A 13,485-nucleotide genomic window follows, 5' to 3' on the forward strand; every position below is an offset into this window, starting at 1 on the left:
CTCGTCGCTGCGTGCAGCACTGCCATCCTGCCAGCTCTGCCCAGCCAGCTCTGATGCGGGGTCTCGCAGAGAAGTCAAGGCACAGCCGCTTAGGGGTCTCCTGTGTCTCTTCCTGAATCGGTCACTCTCCCCCTCCCCCCCATCACCAGTTGGTGAGAGCACCCCTCCCCCACTCGCCACCAGGCACAGTTACACTACAGTAACAAGAGGTGCAGACCACACGCTTTGGATCAATTAGTCAGGGCTTCCAATAAGCTTGATTACTCCAGCAGCATTTGATTGTTAATCAAAACCGTGGCTTAGGAACAAAAACCTCACACTGTTTCCTTATCTGGACAAACAGGTTCAAGTGGAGTCGGAAGCTAAGGAACACACAATGATTTCATGAGACTCCAGTTCCCACACAGACCATGAATTCATAACCCACATCACATTCCTTTTCTTTCTTAAAAAAAATTTTTTTTAATAGACTATCTTTTAGAGCAGTTTTAGGTTCACAGAAAATTGAACAGGAAGTAGAGCACATTCCTTTTTAATAACCATTTATAGTATATTTGGAATGATTCACCCAAACATTTCAAGGCATTATAACTTCTCCAAGTGAGAAGAGGCTTTTGGCCTTTCACTGAAACAGCTCTCCTTCTGGTGATCCAGAACTGAGTACAATGACTGTATCCTTTAAAAGTGCGTCCTCGCAAGGCCCCTTGGCAAGCTGGCCCTACGGAGCCGCTTCCGCGCGGAGTTCCAGGGGCTGTCCTAGCACGAATACACCTGCATTCTCTGCACGGGTTTGCCTTCCCGCAGGGCCTCAGCCTGACCCTCGCTCAGTTTCTCCCTGCATGGGGTCCCTCCGAACACTCTCCGCCACAGGGCACTGCCTTACGGCAGAGGTGCCGGAGTGGACCCATGACTGTGGGGTCCGCTGCTCCAACCGTGAACTGCAGCACCCGGAAGCTGCAACACGGGGGCAGGTGCGGTAAACCAGAGCCCGCGATATGGCCCTGTGTCCCAGATGGGAAGAATCCACGGGTCCAGGAGTGGCAGCGCCGCCCGTGGCTTCTTGTCCCTGCAGCTCTGGGCTCCGTGGGGCTGGGAGGTGGGGTCTCGGCCCCGATTCCCACTGAACTAACTCTGGCTGCCCCCGGCACTCCGGTTCCGTGGGTCCAGGCGCCAGCGGGACCCAAGGGAGGGACGCCTGGGACCGGAATAAAGTGATTTTGCCAGCTGCCTGCGATCCTGACACGCACGGGGCCAGCATCCCGGCCGGGGAAAGGACCCCCGGAGACCAGCGTTTGGGTCCTGCCACCCCGGGGCCCGGCCACACCCTGGACGCGACTTTAGGGGCAGCCCTGAGCTAATGCACCCATGCAGTGGGGCCCGGCCTCCTGGGCTGTCCCCGGGCGCTCGTGAAGCTTGACCCAAGTGGACAGCGGGGCAGACTCCCCCCGGGCGGCCTCAACCTCCCGGGAACGCGAACCAGCGGCGGCGCCAGTCCCCGCCGGAGCCTGACGGCCCACGTGCGCGCGGCCCTTCAAACCGACCAACCGCAGAGAGCGCCGAGGCTGCCGCGCCGCCCTCATTGGGCCTGCCCGAAGAGGCGGGAGCGTCCGCGAGCCAATCGGAGAGGCGGACACAGGGGCGGAGCTCCGCCGGGCCGCCTCGCCCTGAGCGCACCGCCCTGAGCGCGCGTGCGCGAGGGCACGACCGCGGCCCCTGATTGGCCGCGGGCCGGGGTTTCACGCCCCGGGGCGGGGCCGGGCGCGGGGCGGGCCCACGTCTGCGTGACAGTTGTCGTGGGGGGAGGGTGAGCCCAGGCGAAGGGGAGAGAGTGTAAATAGAGCGAAGGCGGCGCGGCATCGGCCCCGCCACCTCCCGGCGACCCGCGAAGAGCCCCGGAGGAAGATGGAAGAAGATGAGGAAGAGCAGCGGCGCAGAAAAGTGGAGGTCGGGAGAGCGAAGGTAAGCGGCAGTGCCTTCTCCCCCCGCTGTCCTGGCGGGGCTCCACAGGGCGGGCTTCGGTGCCCGTCACTGCCCCCTACCAGCAGCGGATGCGGCCAGGCGGGGGCCGCCGCCGCCGCACCCTTGCGTTTTCCGCCGACTCGGCTGAAAGCCGCCTCCTGGTCGCCGCCATCTTGAATCCACCGCCCTCTGCCCAGGCCCGCCCCCGCCGCAGCCACAGCCAATCAGCGCCCGGGGGCGCGCGCGCGGCGCTTCGCGGGGCGGCTGGGCGCGGGGCACGCCGGGACGGGCGAGGCTGCGCTTGCGCGGGGCAGGGGCAGGGGCGGGGCCGGGGAGTCCCCGCCCCGCCCCCGGGGAGTCCCCGCCCCGCCCCCGCCGGGACCCCGGCCCCCAGGGAGCTGCCTTCCGAGCCGGCAAGGCGGCCTCGATGACCAACCGTGGTGTCCTGAGGACGCCGCGTCCCTGACGGCCGCCCGCTCCGGCAGCCCGAGGTGCGGGGACGGGCGCCGTCACCCACCGGTGCAGCTGTGCACACGCGCCCGCAACCGCGCGTGTCCCGATGCCTGCCCGGCGTCCTCGGGGGCGCGGGCCCGGGGCTCCCCGCAGCTGGGCGACGCGGGCGCCCTCCTCGGGTTCAGCGCGGCGAACGCTGCGTGCAGGTGTCGCCTCCACGCGGAATCGTGGCGTGAAATGCTTGCGGCGCGAAATGCCGCCCGGCGACCCGTGCCCTGGGGTCGGGCTCCCGAGGCGCCGGCGCCGCCTTCTCGCTGCCGGGGGCCCAGGTGGGCGTGCTGGGCGGGGGAGGGCGGCGGGTCTCTGCCGGGGCCGACCCCCGCGCCCGGACGGCGGCTCCCGGGAGGTGTGGCGTCCCCGTAGGCGCCGTCCGGTGCTCCCCGTTTCGGCCGCGCTGCGGGGGCTGAGCCGACCGGACGCGGGCCCCGGGGACGGTGGAGGAAGCCCGGGCGCGGTGCCGGACCCCGTCCCGGCGGCGGGCCCCCCTGCAGTGCCCGCGGGTGCTGCGCGGAGCCCTGTGAAGTCGCTGTCTGGGGCCCGGCGTGGTCAGGCAGCGGGGACTTCCCGTGGGTCGGCCAGCAGGGCTGTGGAATCCAGGGCCGGTTCCTTCCCTTGAGGAGACGCAGGGCTGCTGCGTTGGAGACTATTCGGCACATGCGGTGACCGGCGTGAGGCGGTGACAGGCAGCGGACAGAGCGGCCTCCTCAGGCGTCCAGCTGGGGGTTGAAGAGTGAGGCTGTAGTGTGTTTTTTCCCCTTTGCGTGTGCCTGGCACCGAGGAAGGAGATGCAAGTGAGCCGCAGTTTAATACTCAAAATGTGCCTGAATGTTGCTTGAAGAAGCACTAATGGTGATGAGATTTCATCCTGGGAGAAGAAACACGTGCCTCTCGTTGGGTGACCACAGGCCAGGGACCAGGTCTGTGATGCAGGAAGGGGACTCACAGCCGGTTAGGTTTGATGGAGTTGGGCACAAAATAAACGAACCTGGGGCTGCTTTTAAAGTCAGTGTCTGTTCACGAGAGATGGTTTTTCTCACTTAAATTGTGATTTCTCTATATCCATGAAATTGTGTACTTCTCTTATCACTGACACAAACAGTTGTTCAGTGCATTTGCTTTTATGACCGGTTGTCATTTGAAGGACCTTGTCCTCCTGGGAAAAGCTGACGTTAGCTATCATACCCTTTGAGTAAGGTGTTAGGGGGAGATGGGGTGTTAACAGTCTGAACCCCACAGGTTTGAGGCACTGAACAGAGCTAGGTGTGCCTTCTGATGGGGACATTCTGTGGAGGTCCCTGGTGCTTTAGTGAGCTGTGTCGTGAAAAATAGAACATCTGATTCCGTAAAGGAGGATGTTAGATTGACCTGGCTTAATTAATTTTTTGCTATTTCTGTACCTTGTTTCGCAAGGAAGTTTTGGCTAGGCTATATATTTCCCTGATTGGGGGAAAATGGGGCAAAAAGGGAGAGATTTAGTTTTTATATAGTTTTAAGCCTTAAACATGCCTTGATTAAGCTGTTTTAAAATAGATGTATTTTTCAATTTTTTAGTTTTTCTGTAAACTGTCAGGGGCTGGAAAAGCTATTCTGCCAGCCTCATTGCTTTTCTTTGTCTGTAGGCATCAACAGTCCTCATTATTAGATTCTTCGGGTGTAATTCTGAAATTTTAAATCCCAGTGTCGTAGATGTTAGTGGAGGCAGTGTTTGTGGGACAGGGACCTGCTGGTTGACGTGAGTCTGGCCAGGTGTGGCCGAGTGGACTGAGCCAGCCCCAGAGCCTCATGTTCCCCACGAGCTTGTTGACTTTGTGGTTCTGTTACTTTTTCCTCACTTACCTTTGTCTCTACTACTTCTCTACGTTTTTGCGCAGCTTGCTCACTTCCGACAGAGAAAAACAAAAGGTGACTGTGCGCATTCGAAGAAAACGCCGGCGAAGAGGAAGGGCGCGGCTGTCCATGCGCCTGTCCAGAAGGAGAGTGCGGTAGCCTCAGCCGAGGACGGCGGACTCCTGGGAGGCCCGGACGTTGGCAGGAACACGTCATGCAGCAGCCCCCCTGATGGCGCAGGAGCCGCTCAGGTAGATTTGCTTGGCTTTGTGTGTTCGCCTCCTGCTTATCTTTAGTTATTGCTAGCGTAATTTACTAAAAGTGGTCTCCGGTCTGCTTTTGCCTATCCACAGTGGGGAAGGGGGTTTATTTTATCTTACGAAAGGGGAGTATATTTTTGTGGTTTTGCTTCTAATTAAAGTTGTTTCTTCATCACATGATTTTGAGAAATTTTATATGGACTGTTTGAAGGCAGGTGTCAGTATTGGTGCTCAGTGTGGTCAGGGAAGTTTGACAGGTGTGGGTTCCTCATGTGTGGCTGTGCCTCAGCCCCTCTGACAGGTGTCTTTGGACACTTCACCTATTGTCAAACCCACCTACTGTTGGTCTTTGTTCTTTCTTTTCTTTCTGAACGTGGGGTGAAGAGGGAAGGGGTGAAGGTGCCGCAGAAATGGTGCCTTGTCTGCTGCTTGAGGCCCTGTGAGCTGCAGGGGCAGGTGTGGACCTGGGTGTTGAGGGTGCGTGGCTTCTGGGCCTCCCGATTGCCTGCATGTGGGTCTCCTTGGGGCCTCCTCTCCCTGGGGCCGCCTCTTGCATGTGTACTTCAACCAGGAGTACCCCTAGCTTGTGTGCGGTAGGGCGGGGGCAGGTGTTTGCTAGAATAAGCGGTAGCCTGGTGGTTGAGGGCAGAATTTGACTCAAAATCATGCTGTGTTTGGACTCCCTTATTGAAAAAAAAAGGAATGATTGCTAGCATATAAAGTTTATGGTATTCTACCTACAAATCTACTATGGAATGTTGCTTCATTTGAAAGATTGGAAGACCTCGCTGTGGTGCTCGGATTTTGCCCGGGGAGCAGCTGCCCAGCGTGCTGGTGCCTGAGCCCTGCACCAGCCTGTGCCCAGCTCACTCTGCCTCCACTGCCTGTGGTCTCAGGGGCCTGAGGCTGTGTGTCAGCTGTGATTCATGTTCGTCCTCTTGTTGCCTCTCTGGGGTCGAGCTGCGGGCTCTCAGCAGCCTTGTCTCATCACAGCCGAGTCCACAAACGCCATGTTGAGAGGGCCGAGCGCTTAGTCTGAGTGACTTTTCTCTGTATGTTTCCTGCCTAGACTTTTTGAGGAGAAAGGCTTGTAATGTAAATTAACATTTATTAATTTCATATTTTTTACTTTCAAATCAAACAGGTCTTTTTTATTTTAAGTTAAAGGATTTTGTATTTTTTGGCTTTTCTTTTTAAAATGTCAGACCTACAAAAAAATTGCAGAAAATAGCACAGCATTCCTGGATAACCCCTCGCCTAGCTCCCTGAAATAGTGACACCCGCGTGATCACGGTAGTAGTTGCGGTGAAAGTCACAGTCAGTTTCCGTTAATGTGGAAACAGTACTGTAAGCTAATTGATAGAGCTTATTCTAATTTTTCGCATCTCTCTGGTCCAGGATTCTGTATTGCATTTCAGTGCCTTGTCACCTTTGTCTCCTCCAACCGGAGCAGTTTCTCAGTCTTCCTTTCTGTTTTATAAGTCGAACACTTGGGGAGTAGTAGCTAGTTATGTTGTAGGATCCCTGTCCGTTTGGGTTTGTTCACCCTGATTGAAGTCAGGTTGTGTGTTTGGCAGGAACACCGTGGAAGCCGTGATGTTACCTGCTGAGTGCATCCTGAGAAGAGGCACAGGTTGTGCGGTGTTAGCTGTTTCTCACTACTGGGGGGCCTGCCAGATTTCTCCTGTTAGAGGAGTTTGTAGTTAGTGAGTGCATCATGTGGAGGTACTTAGAGACCGTTTCTCATCATACTTTCCGTTAGTTTTAGCTCCCACTGAAGGTCCTTGCTTGCAGTAGTTACCGTGGTGCTGTTGGCCAAATGACGACTTTGTTTCCACCCTTCTGGCTGCGTATGTTAATTGGTATTTTACTCTTAGGAGGAACTGTTGCTTCTCCGTGATTTATTTGTTCAATTATTTATATCAGTATGGACTCCTAGACACTTGTTTTATTACGAGTTTTAGTCTGTAACATCAGTGTTTATTTTTTTGCTGAAGTACATACAGCCAGCCACCAGGAGAGCCTCTGAATCGGCGTCTGTGGCCTTTCAACATCGTGCCCTCGTCGTCTTCTGGCACCTCACTTCCTGGCACCAAGATTTTCCAGGCTTGTTTTGTCCTTTCCCTGCTGCAGCCCCAAACCAGCCATTTCTTCAGAGAGCCCTGGTTCCTTTCGGTGGGGAATGGTTTTAGGAGCCAACACCTGGGTGCTGCATGTGCTTATTGCCAGCGGGGTCTGGTGGCCTCTAGGCTGTTTTAGCAGACAGAGCCGGAAAATATAACTGTACGTGTATACACGCACCTCGGTAGCTGTTTCTGTGTGTGTATGTATAACAAAAACCATGAGTTCACACTAGTATCTTCAGTTCTAGTCCAGCAGCGCAGGATTTATTCTAGCTTTTCCCTTTCTTTATTTTTAGCTCCTTTTTCCCATAGTGAGAAACCTGGCTTCCTTACCTACAGTATCTTTACTTATCTGCTCAGTCTTAAAATATGCACAGGTTAATTTCAGAATTGCTAATTTTTAGGCCTGTGGAAAACAATATACTAACTAAAGTAAAGAATATTTGTTTATGCAGGTATCCCCTACTTTTCGAAAGTTTGCTTTATCCCACTTCACTTGTACAAAAGACCTACGTTAGTACCTGTTTTTGCTACCAGAGAGAAATCCAAAGAGGATTTTCACTTTTATGAAGAAAGGTAATTGCTTCTTTACCCTTGTGCCATTTTGGTTTACGAAAGCTTTCACAGGAATGCTGTATTTTTCGTAGTGGGGGAAACCTGTGGTTTTTTTTGTCTTTATTGTCCCAGAGTTTATTGTTTGGTGTTCCCAGGTTATTTGTTAAATATACCTACTGCAAATGTTTTTCCTAGTCTTGCTTACCTAGTTGTTTTCTTAATGGTGTCTTGTGATAAGCAAGTATTCTTAACTTTGATGTTGAATTTATCATTTTTCCCTACGGTTAGTGATTTCTGTGCCCTGTCCAAAAGATCTCTCCTAGTCCTGAGGTCGTGAAAATAATCTCTGGTGTGTTCTTGTGGCTTTATGGCCTGGTTTCTATGTTTAAGTCTGTGGTCCATCCCAAGTTACTTTCTGAGTATGGAGCACCTTGGCTTTTAGAAGAATAGTTTCATTTTGCTGGTTTTGAGTGTTTTATAAATGGAATAATCCAGTACGCATGTCCTGAGTCTGGGCCTTCTTAGCCAGCATCCTTTAAGGGTTGAAGGCGATCATTCCTTCATTTTCGTTGGTGTCTAGCATTTCGCTGTATGGACATACCTCGGTTTTCCTGTTCCACTGTTGATTGGCATTTGCTGTGAACATTCTCATTCAAGTCTCTTGGTGTCTGTGAGCACGTTTCTTTGGGGCCATAGTTAGGTGTTTAATATCTGAGTCGACATACAGGTATATGTTTAACTTCTATTTGTTGAGCTGTGTTTTAAAACAGTTGCTCAGCTTATATTTTCAGTGGTGGCATGTGAGAATTTTCCTTGTTCCATAACATCTATAATTGGTAATGACATTTTCTGTTCTAACAGTTTTGGTGGGTGTGGATTGGAGTGTATTTTAGTGGAGTCAGCATGGGTCAAACACTCCAAAAAAATCAGTGTGATTCACTTGACAGACTGAAAGAGAAAAGTCGTGTGATCCTCTCAGTTGATACAGAAAAAGTGTGTTTTGCGAGAGAATGCCTGTAATTTTCCCCTCTTGTCTGGTTTTTGTGTCGAGATTACGTTGGCCTCACGTGATGTGCCGAGAGGGCCCTGTGCTCTGTGGCCGAGCTGGGGTAAGATGGTGGCGCTGTCGGGGACTGCAGCTTTCTTTGTGGAAAGACCTCCAATACAGAGTCGACTTACTGAATCGTTACCAGCCTGTTCAGCTGTGCTTTCTCTCAGAAAGTGTCCTTTAATCTCCCAGTTTTGGGCGTTGTTGTTCATAGGAGTGTTTTTCCTGTGGCGTCAGTGTTGACGACCCTCTCCCTTTGCGTTTGTCCGTAGGTGTGTTGCTCACTTACTGACTCCTGCCTGAGGAGACTGAGGTGGGGCGTCGTTCTGTGGAGATGTGATGCCTGTGATGTGGCTTTTACTCTCAGCTTTGCCAGCACGTGGCCCAAGTGCTGCTCTGTATTCTTCTCCTGATTCGCCTGACGCCTGTGAAAAGTCCTCGCTGTCAGTGTCTGTCATTTTGGGAAGAAAGTGAAAAATCCTTCATGAGTTGTCATTTTCTTCCTTAATTTTTATTTTTTAAATTTTTTGGCCGTGCTGCTCGCCATAATGGGATCTTAGTTCCCGGTCCAGGGATGGAACCCACGCCCCCTGCAGTGGAAGCGTGGAGTCCTAACCACTGCACCACCAGGGAGGTCCCTGAATTGTCACGTTGAAAGCAGGCTAGAGATGGTCTTTCCAGTCACTTAGAAAACCGGAGGCTGGATGAGCTCACGGTCCGTTGTCCTTCTAGGCGGCTCCCTGTTCTTCTGTTTCCTCATTGTTTAAGGTGTTGCTGGCGTGGTCGGGAGTAACTGAGTGTGACGAAACAACCGTAGGATGATGAAGTAGCACTGTGATGTGGGGGACGCAGCGTTGCTCAGATCCATCGTGTGTCTTGGATAAATGCAGGGATCTGGTAGTATTTGGAAGATAAAATGTTTTACTCTAGTAGAAAACATGTAAATTTTCTCATTGCTCTTTGGAAGGCCTGTAGGAAAGAATAAAATTATGCCAGTCCTCTCAAGTAGTTGTAACTGCCCAGCAGACCCTCACACTCACCCTGACAGTGGTAGAGGGACGTGTGGTCGGGGCTGGAGGTGCAGGCGGATGTGGGGGTGCAATCTGCCAGTGAGTTGATGAGTCAGTTGCACTGAGTCTTCCTTCAGATACAAGCCCTGAATTGTTGTAAATTTATGGGTCAAAGCTATTGGGGGATATTCATTGGAAAACGTTAAAACTCAGTTTTGAGATGATTTACAAAAAGAAGCTAAAAATACTGTTCTACAAATTATTAAGGAAAAGATTTATCTAAAAAAGAAAAATCTCAAAGATAAAATATTTGAATGTATATAAAATTAGAAAGTGTGCGTGAACCTGAAAGACCAGAATTTGTTGAGAAACTAAAATGTAGTGATTTAAGTGTAAGCACACAGTGAAATGAAGCAGAATTCATTAAAAATTGGGTGGCAACGTCGTTAGGGAAATAAGCGACATAAAAAATGTTTCGGAGGAGAGTGCAGATGGAACTGGCGGGCCTGGAGGTGGGCAGGGGTGGAGGGGTTGGGGGTCGGGTGGGGGCGTGGCCAAGGAGCGGCGGTGGGGGCAGGCTGCCCCTGGGGGCCGCTGTGGATGCTCCCCTGGCCCTTCCCTTCCAGCTGCAGCAGCCCGGTGGAGAGGGGACCCCGCAGAAGCTGGATGGCGACTGTCTGGAGCAGCCGGGGGTCATGACGAAGGTATGCTTCTCCTGGGTTCTGTGCTACGGTGTGTCCTTGTCAGGGACCTCCTCTTGTGTGTCCTTGTCGGGGGCCTCCTCTCGTGCGTGGCAACCGGTGCCCAGGAAGCTGGAGGCAGAGCTTCCCCTACAGGCCTCGCTTCCTTCCTCTGACCTTTGATCTTGTGTGGTGGGTGTGGGAGGGAGAGTCACCCTTCCTGCACTGAGGGTCCTGTGTTGCTCAGCACGCCTCCTGGACCTGGCCCTTGTCGCCCACGTGGGCAGCCCCACATCTGAGATGCAGTGAGGGGCCGGCTTGCCAGCTGGCGCCACTCTTACCATCCCAGATCCTACCATAGTGCTTGGTGCGACTTCCACGGGTGTTGAATGGATTACTTTTCTTTAATCGATTCAGTTTTTGTTAGCATTTGGAAGAAACTTTATTAGATACTGACTACTTTCTTTTTTTTTATTTTTTTATTTTTTCTTTATTTTTTACAATAAACTGCATATATTTAGAGCGTACAGTTTGGTATCCCAATCTCCCAATTCATTTCTCCCCCAATCCTCCCCGCTTTCCCCACTTGGTGTCCATATGTTTGTTCTCTACATCTGTGTCTATTTCTGCCTTGCAAACCGGTTGATTTGTACCGTTTCTCTGTAGTCCACATATATGTGTTAATATACAATATTTGTTTTTCTCTTTCTGACTCACTTCACTCTGTATGACAGTCTCTAGGTCCATCCATGTCTCTAAAAATGAGATACTGACTACTTTCAAAGTGTTTCGTTGAAAGTCCTGTATTTTATCTTTTTTTAATTGAAGTATAGTTGATTTATAACATTTTAGTTTCAGGTGTACAGCATAGTGATTCAGTAGTTGTATAGACTATATACTCCCTTAGAAGTTAACGCAGTTGCTAATGGCTATAATTGAGAGTCTGTGTTTTAGGCGTTTGAGTCTAGCTGCACTCAGTTCACAGTGCTTTTGGCAGTGAGCAAGTTTGGTTTTCATCTGCCTTATTTCAGGAGACATCCAGATCCTAGGAGGGCCTGTCAGGGCCTGGAGAAACGGTCTCTGGTGGGGTCCATCAACCCAGCCTTAATAGACACTTCATGCTTGTTGTAAACTGACTTGTAGCATCTTTGTGGAAAAGTACCCAAAACTTAGATACAGCCCAACAGATGAGTACACTGTGAACACCAGGCGATCCCTCTGCAGGTCAGAGGCAGGACAGTGCTGGACCCTGCTCCCCGACCCCCACCCTGAAGGGAGCACCCTCCTGGCTTCTGTGCCGATTCTGCTGCAGAGCTTCGTGTGAATGGATCAGACATGGTTCTGGTCTTTTCTTGCCTTTACCTTCAGTTACTTTGCATCCTTCTATTTGAGATGTGTGTCTGGTGAATGGCATAGGGTTGACTTTTAACTGATTCTGATAATGTGTCTTTACTGGGCATGAATTCCCTTACACCTAATGTAATCATTGATGTGCCTGTACTTACATCAGATGTTTAATTTGGGCTTTCCATCTGTCCTGTTTTGTTCTTTTCTCCTTTTTTGCTTTCTTTGGATTATTTTTTTTTCCTTTGGATTGTTTTTTATCAGTGTATTAAAAAAAATTCTCCCTTTATGCATTTTGAAGTAATAACATAGTTTTTATTCTTTTAATGGTGAGGTTATTAAATACAACATATATAATTAATTTATCTAAGTCTAAATTTCACTGACACCTTCACTTTCCTCTTGCATAGTCAAATACTTAAACTCCATTTATACTTTTCCTCAACCTCCGTTTTTGTCATGGTGCTTTTCTTAATTGTAAAACACTCATAAAAATTGCCATCGTAAAAAAAAAAAAAATTGCCATCATAACCGTTTAAAAATTCTTTTTTTTTTTCTAAAAATTTATTTATTTGTTTATTTGGTTGCAACGTGTCTTAGTTGCAGCTCGCTGGCTCCTTAGTTGCGGCCCCAGGCTTCTTAGTCGTGGCATGCAAACTCTTAGTTGTGGCATTCATGTGGGATCTAGTTCCCTGACCAGGGATCAAACCCAGGCCCCCTGCATTGGGAGCAGGAGTCTTATCCACTGCACCACCAGGGAAGTCCCTTAAAAATTCTTTAAAAAAAAAAAAAAAATTCTTTTTAAATGTTAATTTATTTACTTCTTTTGGGTGTGCTGGTTCTTAGTTGTATCAGGCAGGCTCCTTAGTTGTGGCTTGTGGGCTCCTTAGTTGTGGCTTGTGGGCTCCTTAGTTGTGACCCACTGGCTCCTTACTTGCAGCACGTGGGCCCCTGTATTGTGACAGGTGGGCTCATTAGTTGTGGCTCCAGGGCTCCTTCATTGCAGCACTTGGACTCCTTAGTTGCAGCACATGGGTTCCTTAGTTGTGGCATGTGATGTCTTAGTTGCGGCATGCACGTGGGATCTAGTTCCCTGACCAGGGATTGAACCCAGCCACTTGCTTTGGGAGTGTGGAGTTTTAGCCACTGTGCCACCAGAGAAGTGCCCCATTGTAGTAACCATTTGTTCAATGGTATTTATACATTCATAATTTTGTGCAACCACCAGCACCATCCATCTGCAGAACTCTTCTCCCCTTGTCAACCTGAAACTGTCCGTTGGACGACATCTCCTAGCCCCACTCCCCGGCCCTGGCAGCCGCCATCCTACCTTCTCTCTGTGGCTTTGGCGACACTATGTGCCTCGCGTACCTGGACCCCTGCATTTGTCCTTTGTGACTGGCTTGTGTCCCCGCACTTGATGTCCTCAAGGAGCTGGAGCTGGAGGCGCTGCGCCTGAGCCTGAGCGACATGCACGCGGCGCGGCTGGAGCTGACGCAGGCGCACCTGCAGCGCGAGAAGGAGGCAGCGCTGGCCGAGCTGCGGGCCGAGCTCACGGGGCGGCACGCGCAGGAGCGGGCCCTGCTGCAGAGCCGCGCGCACCGGGAGCTGGAGCTGGTCCGGGAGGAGGCAGGTAGGCGCGGTGGCCGAGCCCGCGGGCTGGGCAACCCCGTGGGCGTCGTCGGAGGCGCCTGGCTCGAGAGCTGCGGTCGCTTCTTGGGCCTCTGTCTGCGGCCACGCTTTGTGGAGCCCGCCCCGGACCCCCACCCCCACCCAGACCCCCAGGGCCGCCCGCTCCTGGGGGCGGCTCAGGCACCTCAAGCTGGGGCTTCTCTGGCCTTAAAGGGAACTTTTGTGCTTTCATTTTAATGTTTCTTGGTACATCTCTTGTTAGTACTTTTTGTAAAAATCAGTTTTATACATAATAGTTTTATTGAGCTGTAATTTCTGCACCACACAGTTCACGCATTTAAAGTGTTTAAAGGCCGCACCTTGGTGGCTTTTCGTGTTTTCACGCTTAGAACGTGCCTCCCCTGGAGGAGAGACCCGGGCCTGCTTCCCTCTGATCTGGGGGGCGGAGTCTCCCTCCCCAGGGCCCTCGCCCGGAGGCGCAGCCTCGTCCGTCCTTCCATGCCTCTCCTGCTTCTTCGTGTAGATTCAGGCAAA

At 51.6% G+C, this 13,485-nt stretch overlaps 1 protein-coding gene across 13 annotated transcripts in view; it reads left to right on the forward strand.

Annotated features, from left to right (window-relative positions):
* The first annotated feature begins 1,791 nt into the window (after positions 1 to 1,791).
* PCNT (pericentrin) overlaps positions 1,792 to 13,485 on the forward strand; it is a 111,796-nt gene continuing 100,102 nt past the window's right edge. For all 13 annotated transcript variants that reach the window (XM_057696654.1, XM_057696656.1, XM_057696660.1 and 10 more), the window contains exons 1-4: positions 1,792 to 1,959; positions 4,344 to 4,550; positions 9,922 to 9,999; positions 12,751 to 12,952. In XM_057696654.1, the coding sequence (XP_057552637.1) occupies positions 1,903 to 1,959; positions 4,344 to 4,550; positions 9,922 to 9,999; positions 12,751 to 12,952 (544 nt within the window). In that variant the 5' untranslated portion in view covers positions 1,792 to 1,902. The remainder of the gene's footprint in view (positions 1,960 to 4,343; positions 4,551 to 9,921; positions 10,000 to 12,750; positions 12,953 to 13,485) is intronic.

Source organism: Hippopotamus amphibius, chromosome 10 (assembly GCF_030028045.1).
Source record: "Hippopotamus amphibius kiboko isolate mHipAmp2 chromosome 10, mHipAmp2.hap2, whole genome shotgun sequence".
In the NCBI taxonomy this organism is placed as follows: Eukaryota; Metazoa; Chordata; class Mammalia; order Artiodactyla; family Hippopotamidae; genus Hippopotamus; species Hippopotamus amphibius.